Here is an 8,805-nt window from a genome sequence, read left to right as displayed (position 1 = left end):
TCCTTTTTATGTATTTAGTACAGGGTCTACAGAGTCTCACTACACAGATTGGACTCGTAGTGATCCTCCTGTTTTCAGCCTCCCAAGTTCTGGGATTACAGGCACATGCTACTATGCCCAGTCTCAGCCGCTGCCTCAGTGCACCCCAGGAGCAGGGCTGGCACAGCAGGCCAGGGATTGAATCTCCAGCTCCTGTGTCTGCCTAAGCAGGTGCTTTAATCCTCTGAGCTATCTGGCTGGCCCAGAGCTATGATTCTTAAAGGAGTGGCACACCATTCCTTGGGAACCACAGAAACTGGATGTCTTCCACTCTAGGGGAGGGCATGCTTCCTTACCCAGACACATGCTGTTCCCACAATCATCTCCTGCAGGGTCCTTGCAGAATTCCTTCTCATCATGTTTACCGGGACCCAAGGCTTCCTATGACATGCACAAGAGAAGGCTCTCAAACATCACTCATCTTTGAAAAAGCCTGGGAACCCTACAGGGTCCAGAAAAAGCAGGGGAATGTAGGGGTACCACCAGAGGGTTAGCACCATAAGCAGCAGCATGGCCAAGGAGGAACACAGCAGACTGGAGGTGGGGCAAAGGTTGTAACACTATGCCTTTGCCCTTCTGCTAGGGGGACAGTATGGAGTGAGGAAGAACTCTGGAGGGCAACAGAAGAGTAGTAATAAAGAGTATGAAAGAAAAAAGAAATAGCAGCTTACCTGGGACTCAGCTGTCGCCTCCCAATCTCCAACACTACCCATCTTTGGAAGAGTAGGGACGCGAGGAGTGAGGACAGCTGAGGAAAAGAAAAACTCTGAAACACAAGATATGGTTCTCAAAATCCACCTCCCTCTATGGTCCACCTTCCCAAAAGTCATAGCTGAAACAGACTGGGACAGACCTCTTTTAGTATATGTGATGCTGAAGCAAGCACTGGGGCAGATCTCCTTATTTCCCTTCTAGAGAACACTGAAAGGCTACACAAGTGTCTCAACAAGACTGCCACTGTTCAAAGCACATTTGATTCATAAAGAGATGAATTAGATAAAAGTCTTATGATATTAAACAATAACTCAAAACATAAAATACAGGTTGTTTATCTTTTAAGTAGTTATAATGTAAGGAAAAAAAGTGAATGACCAGACTCAAAACAACTTTACTCTTAGTGAACATAGCTCCTACACATGGCTTGTGTGACACATATGAGATTCCCGTCCTGAGCCTCTGTGATTATTGCTCACTTTAGTCCCAGCCTCCATCTGCCGCATCTGTTGTTCCAGCTGGCATCGCTGGCACCTTCCTCCTCTTACAGTGAACTTTTACCCTACTTCTCAGTAGGTGTGGCCATCAGACACTGTCCTGTCCTTTGCCTTGAACTCGCCACATCCTTCTCTCCATATACCCTTCCTTACTTCTCAATCCCTCCTTTGGAGGATAAGCTCCACTCCCTAGTTTTCCCAGATTCTTGGTACTCACCGCTCTCTTTTAAGAGGTGTGATGCCATCTTGGCATTTAGATGCTCAGGGAGGTCGGAGCATGAATTCTTCACCCCTTGCTTGTGAGACCGTCCTTCAGGCCTGGGACCTGCTGGCTGCAACTGGAAGCACTGAGATTCTCGTGCTGCCTTTAACGATCTGCTCTTGTCTGTACCCCACTCTAGTTCCTGCACACAGATGGTCAAAATTCCCCATCATAAGTTCAATAAGGCCCACTTCAGCAGGGCAAGGAACATTACTTTGAGTAAGATTGTGGCTTATGAAGCTTACTTCACCCAACAACAGCAAAATATTCATTTTTCTCAAGTTCACACAAAGCATTATTTGCCATACAACATCCTGGGCCACAAAACACATCTTAACAAACTTAAAAGAAAAGAATCATACAATATGTGCTCTCAGACCATAGTGGAATTTAACTAGAAATCAGTAACAGAAAACGTAGTGGAAAATCCCCAAATACTTAAGAGACTAAATACCACATATCTAAACAATGCATGGGTCAAAGAAGAAACTTCAAGAAAAAATTTTAAATATTTTGAACTAAATGAAAATCAAAATACACTTTACACACAGTTTCATCAAGCTTCAAGTGTGATGAAGTCATGAGACTGACTTCAATAAACCAACTAGCAATTGTGACTGATACCCCTTGTCTTACTCAATCCTGGGAGGCCATAAAGTGTTTTTAAAAGGATGCCACTGATCAAAACATTTTCAATTCATAAAGATACAAATTACATAAAATTTCTGTGACCAAAACAGAAAAACAATTCATGAACATGAAAAACAGGTTGATTTGCTTTTAAATACTTATCATCTACAGAGGACATAAGTGACTAGGCTCAACAACAATCTTTAGTTTCAGCCTCAGCTGCTCCAACTATTCCATTCCTAAACAAAGATTCTGTTATATGAATGGGAACTGTAAACACAGAAAAAAAGTACTTTCAAGTTATAATGAGCAGGTAAAAATCAGTAGAAAAGACTTCTTTTTTCAGTTCAACAAGTATCTTAGAAGTACCACTCCAGATCATCTTTACCTGGACAAACTGAAAAGTCAACAACACTTGAATTCATCAAGTAAAATCACAAAGTACACTGCTGCCCTCAAAACAGGAGAAATTAAGACAGGTAGACTCAGAGGACTACAATCTACCAGAGCACAAAACTGGGAACTAGGGCCAGAGTCAGAAAAACTAAACCATAACTGATGAACTGCAAAAGGCTCAATGTGGACAATCCTGAGCACTAAAAGGTTCAGGAGATCCAGTCAGTCATTGGGAAAGGGAAAGACACAGAGAAAAAAAGTAAAGGGACAAAATATACAAAGTTAACACTAATCAAAAGAAAGCAAGGGAAGGTCCTGCTTAGACAGACGCAGGGGCCAGGAGTTTGATCACCTGGCTTGCTGTGCCAGCGCCGCCCCCGGGGCATGCTGAGATGGCAATTGAGACTGGGCTTGGTGGCATGTGCTTGTAATCTCAGCACTTGGGAGGCTGTAAATAGGAGGCTCACTATAAGTCTGATCTATGCCATGAGACCCTGTACACCCTACCCTGTATACTGTCCTAAATACAAAAAGAAAAGGAAAAGAAAAGAAAGAAAGAAAGAAAGAAAGAAAGAAAGAAAGAAAAAAGAAAGAAAGAAAGAAAGAAAGAAAGAAAGAAAGAAAGAAAGAAAAACTATGTAAGTTTCAGACATAGCAGACTTCACAGCAAGAAAAGTTATCAAGGATTAAAAGTGGTATTACTGGCACACAGGGAGAAGTCATATAAAAACATGTACCAAGAAGGTTATCTGCCAGGACAAGGAGAGAGGCCAGCTGACAAATCAGCTGACACACTCATCTGGGACTTCCAGCCTCTAGAAAGTTGTAAAAATAATTTTTTTAAGTAAGTTAATGAGTCAGTTAATTAATTAATTAATTAAAAGTGTATTATACAATGATGAAGGGGTCAATACTCCAAGACATAATAATCCTTAATACACATAAGGGTTATACTTGCAATTAATTTTTAATGCTAACAACAGCAACACAATTGTAAAGAGAAAAAAATTAATTCACTATTATAATTGGAAACTTTAAAATCCCTTTGTGAGAAATGGAAATTTTAGCAGACAGAAATTCAGTAAAGACACAGTTGAACCAAACATACTATGATGCTGGGTGTGGTGGTACATGGCTGTAATCCTAGCTCTTGGGAGGCTGAGAGAGGATCACCACAGCTCCAGGTCAGCCTGGGCTACATAGTGAGCTAAAGACCCACCTGAATTACAAAGTCTCAATAAATAAACAAACAACTAGGGAAATCAATCAGGTAAAATAGAAGAGATATAATACATATATGAAGTACTTCAACAACAGCAGAATACTCATTTTTCCCAAGCTCACACAAAACATTATTTAGTGTACAACATCTGGGCCATAAAACACATCTTAACAAACTTAAAAGAACACACTCATACAATATGTGCTCTCAGACCAAAGTGGAATTTACCTAGAAATCAGTAACAGAAAACACATAGCTAGAAAATCCCCAAACACTTAAGAGACTAAATACCATATATCTAAACAATGAGTCAAAGAAGAAACTTCAAGAAAAAATTTTAAATATTTTGAACTAAATGAAAATCAAAATACAATTTATGAAAAATGTGGGATGGAGCAAAAGCTGTGCTAGTGTCTAATCAGACTAAGAAAGGGGCTAAGTATATAGCTCAGTGGCATAAGAGCCTGACTGGCAAGTGCAAGGTCCCAAGTTTGATCCCTGGTACCACAAAAGAGAAAAAAAAAAAAAAAAAAAAAAAAAAAAACACTGACATTCTAATCAGACTAAGAAAAACACAAAGCACTAATATCAGAAATGAGAGTACATCACCACAGGTCCAAAGGACATTAACATGACATTAAGGGGATATTATAAATAACACCCACACATTTGATAATTTGGATGAAAAGGACCAATTCCCTGAAAGGCATATTCTATCAAAACTTGCACAAGAAGAAACAGATAATCAGAACAGGCCTATATTTACTTTAAAGATTAAATCAATAATTAGTAACCTTCCAAAACAGAAAGTACGAGGCTCACAGGTCCACTGGTAAGTTCTGGCAAAAGAAAAAATTATACCAATTCTCTGTGGTCTCTTCTAGAAGAAAAAAAGGGAAAGAGTATTTCCTTACTCACTTATAGGCCCAGCACTACTCTAATGCCAAAATCAGATAAGGACATTAGAAGACTACTAGACCAACACAGATGTAAAACTCAACAAAATACTAGCAAATCAGGGATGGGGAGACAGCTCAGCGGTCTCAGGGCCTGACTAACAAGCACCAAAGACCCGGATTCAATCCCCATACCGCATGCCTTGCTGGCCCCATAACACTGGGCATACCATGCCAACCCCAAAACTGAGCATGGTGGTACATGCTTATAATCCCAGCACTGGGGAGGCTGAGACAGAAGGATCACTATAAATCTAAGCTGCATAGCAAAATCCTGTACCAAATAAATAAAAGATGTTTTAAATTTTTTTAAAAATTAGCAAATCAGGGCTGGAGAGATGGCTCAGTGCTCTAAAGCACCTACTTAGAACAAGCTTGGCAAAGCACAGGGACCGCAGTTCGATCCCCTAGCACCACATGCCAGCCAGCCCTGCCCCCAGGTGGGCTGCCACACACACACATACACACACACACACACACACACACACAATAAATAAATGTAAAAAAAAATGGCAAATCAAATCCAATAACGTATGAAAAAGATTATACATCACAACCAAGTAGAACTTATCCCAAGTATGCAAGACTGGTCCAACATTTGAAAATGAATTAATGTAATCAATCCATCATTTCAGTAGGCTAAAGAAGAAAAACCATATGATTACATCAATAAATGCTGAAAAATCATCTTCTAAAAATCCAGTTACTGGTGATAAAAGCCATCAGCAAACTAGAACTACAGAGAAGCCTCCTCAACATGACCAACAACATCTAAACAAATTCGTACAGGTGCTTGGGCGGTTTCGGTTTTTGCTGCAACTGTCCACAGAGGCTGGCTTCATGGGGTACCTACAGAAGGGTTCTGGGTCCCGGCTGCGAGATGAGGAGCCTGGGCCCATGAGAGGAGAAGTGATAAGTTACTCAAGTCACACAGCTAATTAAGTAGCAGAGCTGGAATTACAACTCAGGTTTCCTGCCTCTCAAGACTGTTGCAAAGAGTGTGCGGAAGCAAACCCCTAGTGACTTCTTAAAGCAAATCATTGGAAGGCCGGATGTGGTCAAATTAAACTCGGGAGTGGATTACTGAGGGGTCCTGGCTCACCTAAATGGCTATACAAATACAGCCATGGAGCATGTTAATAGACAGCTGAAGAATAAGTATGGGGACGCATCTATCCAAGAAACAATGTATTGTACGGAAGTACACAGAAGTGAAGGATGGGAAGACACCAAGGAAGCAATTCTTTTCATAGTTGGAATATATTTTTTATGAAATGTTTTCTACTTTTTGGTTCTTTTGTGATGCAAGTTGTCCTACCTTCATAATAGCTGGTGATTTTTTTCACTGACCCATGAGTAAGGTGATTGCTTAGAAGTATAGATTGAATTACAAAGAGCATTTCAAATTTTAAAAAAATAAATAAAATAAACCCAAATCTAACATCCTACTTAATGGTGAGAAACTCAAACTTGTGCACTAAAGTCAGAAACAAAGGGTCCCTTTTCACTACTGTTCATTGTCTTACTGAAAGTCATAACTAATGTCTTGGAAAGGCCAGGTATAGTGGCACATGTCTGTAATCCCAGCACTTTGGAGGCTGAGGAAGGAGGATCATTGTGAGTTCAAGACCAGCCTGGGCTACAAAGTCAGCTCAAGCCCAACCTGAACTGCACAGCAAGACCCTGTCTCAAAAGACAATAGTAATAATAATAACTAATATAATACAACAAGAGAAGACAATAAAATGTATGCATACTAAAAGGAAAAAATAAAACTGACTTTGCATATGACACGTTCATCTATGTAGAAAATCCAAAAGAACTGGGGTGATGGAAATAGAAACACTCCTAGAACCAATATATGATACAGGTTTCAGGATGCAAAAGTTAATACTCAAAAGTCAATCATTGTCCTATATATACACCAGCATTAAACAAGTAAATTTGCTATTAAAGCAAATAGCACTTGTATTTTTATCTACAAAGGAAAAACTTATGTATAATTGTGGCAAAGTAATTACCAATTTACCAAAGTAAAACTAAACTCTGATGAAAGATATTAAGAATTAAAAAAGCAGATAGAGGCTAATTCACTACTGTCAAGATGTCAGTTTCTTCCCAATTTGATCCATAGATTTAATGCAGTCCCAATTAAAACTGTCACTAGTTATTTTGTGGATATAGAGGGCCAAAAGACCCAGAACAGCAAATATAATATTAAAAAAGAAGAGCAAAGTTCAAGAACTGACACTACCTGACTACCAGACTTATTATAAAGCCATCGTAATCAAGAAATTATGGTATTGGCAAAAGAATAAAAAGATCGGGGGCCTGGCCCTAGCTCAGGCCTTTAAGTGGCTGCTTCCACAAAGCTGTCAGCCTCAGGTTGCTGGAGTTCGAACCTCACACCTCTCCCGCTGGCCAAAAGTGCCCTGAAGGCATTCGAGGAACAAAAAAAACAAAAAAAAACAAAAAAAAATCCTTATAAGAATAAAAAGATCAGGGCTGGTGAGATGGCTCAGTGGTCTAAAGCACCTACTTAGTACAAGCTAAGCTAAGCAAAAACACAGGGACCGCGGTTCAATCCCCCAGCACCACATGCCAGCCAGCCCCGCTCCCCTGGTGGGCTGAGCTGGCCACACACACACACACCCACACACGCAATAAATAAATGAAAAAAAAAAAAAAGAATAAAAAGATCAATGGAAAAGAATCAGAGGACTCAAAACAGACATAAGTACATTCAACTGAACTTTGGCAATAGATAAAAAGCAACCAAGGTAGCAATGCTAATATTTTGAACAACTAATGCCAGAACTGGACCTCCACATGCAAAAAGAAAAAAAAAAAAAAAATCAACCTAAGTAGACTCTACACCTTTCCAACAAATTAATTAAGACCTAAATTTAAATGCAAACCTCCTAAAAGATAAAATGCGAAAGAAACCTAGATGACCTTCATGGGGATGACCTGTTAAATATAACACCAATGGCAATATCAATGCAAGAAACAATTGGTATTATTGACTGAGAGAAAAACTTCGCAAAAGTCACACCTGATAAGGAACTGTTACATAAAATATACAAAGAACTCCTAAAACTCAACAATAAGAAAACTACTCAATTAAAATATAGGTAAAGACCTAAATAGACATCTCACAAAAGGAGATATAAAGGTAAATAATATGAAAAAGATGTTTAATACCTTATCATCATTGCAATGGCCAAAATACAAACACTCACAACACCAAATGCTAGTAAGGATGTGGAGCAACAGAAACTCTCACTCACTGTAGGCAGAAATGCAAAACAGTATAACCCCCTTAGAACACAATTTGGCTGCTTCTTACAAAATTAAAACGTTCACTTACAATAAGATCCAGTGATCACATTCCTTGGTATTTACCCAAATGAAATGAAATCTTTGCCTACACAAAAATCTGCAGATAGCATTTAGAAGCAGCTTTATAAATAACTGCCAAAACTTAGACACGACTAAGACATCCTTCAGTAGGTGAGTGGATAAACAAACTGTACTACATCCAGACAATGGCCTATTATTCGGCATTAAGAGGAAATGAGCTATGAAGCAATAAAAAGACATGGAGAAAAGTTAAATGTATATGAGTAAGTGAAAGGAGCCAATCTACAAAGACCATGTTCTGTATAATTCCAACTATAGCACATTCTAAAAAAGGGAAAACTATCAATACAGTAAAAATATTTGTGGTTGCCAAGGGTTGGAGGGGAAGATGAATAAATAGCAGAGCACAGAGGATTTTTAGGGCAGTGAAAGTGTTCTCTATGAAACTACAATCATGGGTATATGCCATTGTATGTATATTTCTCAGAACCCAGATGACGTACATCAAGAGTGAACCTTCGTCTACATTATGGAATTTTGGGCAATACTGATGTGCTGATACTGGCTCATCAAGGGCGGCAGGTGTACCACTCTGGTGGGAGCTGCTGACAGATGGAGAGATGAAGGGCGGGCCTATTCTTCCAAGAACCTAAAACTGCCCTAAAAAATAGTCTATTGGGCTGGTGAGATGGCTCAGTGGTCTAAAGCACCTACTTAGAACAAGCT

General features: G+C 39.4%; 1 protein-coding gene and 1 pseudogene across 2 annotated transcripts in view; one reads left to right on the top strand and one right to left on the bottom strand.

The window, feature by feature from the left end:
• The window catches only part of Zscan20 (zinc finger and SCAN domain containing 20), a 22,833-nt gene that overhangs the window by 5,832 nt on the left and 8,196 nt on the right, over positions 1 to 8,805 (bottom strand). For both annotated transcript variants that reach the window (XM_004640995.2, XM_023701124.1), the window contains exons 3-5: positions 1,468 to 1,654; positions 711 to 787; positions 336 to 420 (exon numbers count right to left, since the gene is read on the bottom strand). In XM_004640995.2, coding sequence (XP_004641052.1) covers positions 336 to 420; positions 711 to 787; positions 1,468 to 1,654 — 349 coding nt within the window. The remainder of the gene's footprint in view (positions 1 to 335; positions 421 to 710; positions 788 to 1,467; positions 1,655 to 8,805) is intronic.
• On the top strand, positions 5,557 to 8,593 carry LOC105743506 (annotated as a pseudogene).

Source organism: Octodon degus, unplaced genomic scaffold (genome assembly GCF_000260255.1).
Source record: "Octodon degus isolate 3935 unplaced genomic scaffold, OctDeg1.0 scaffold00130, whole genome shotgun sequence".
NCBI lineage: Eukaryota > Metazoa > Chordata > Mammalia > Rodentia > Octodontidae > Octodon > Octodon degus.
The sequence above is the reverse complement of the archived record's forward strand: the minus strand, read 5'-3'. Positions and strand labels throughout refer to the sequence as shown.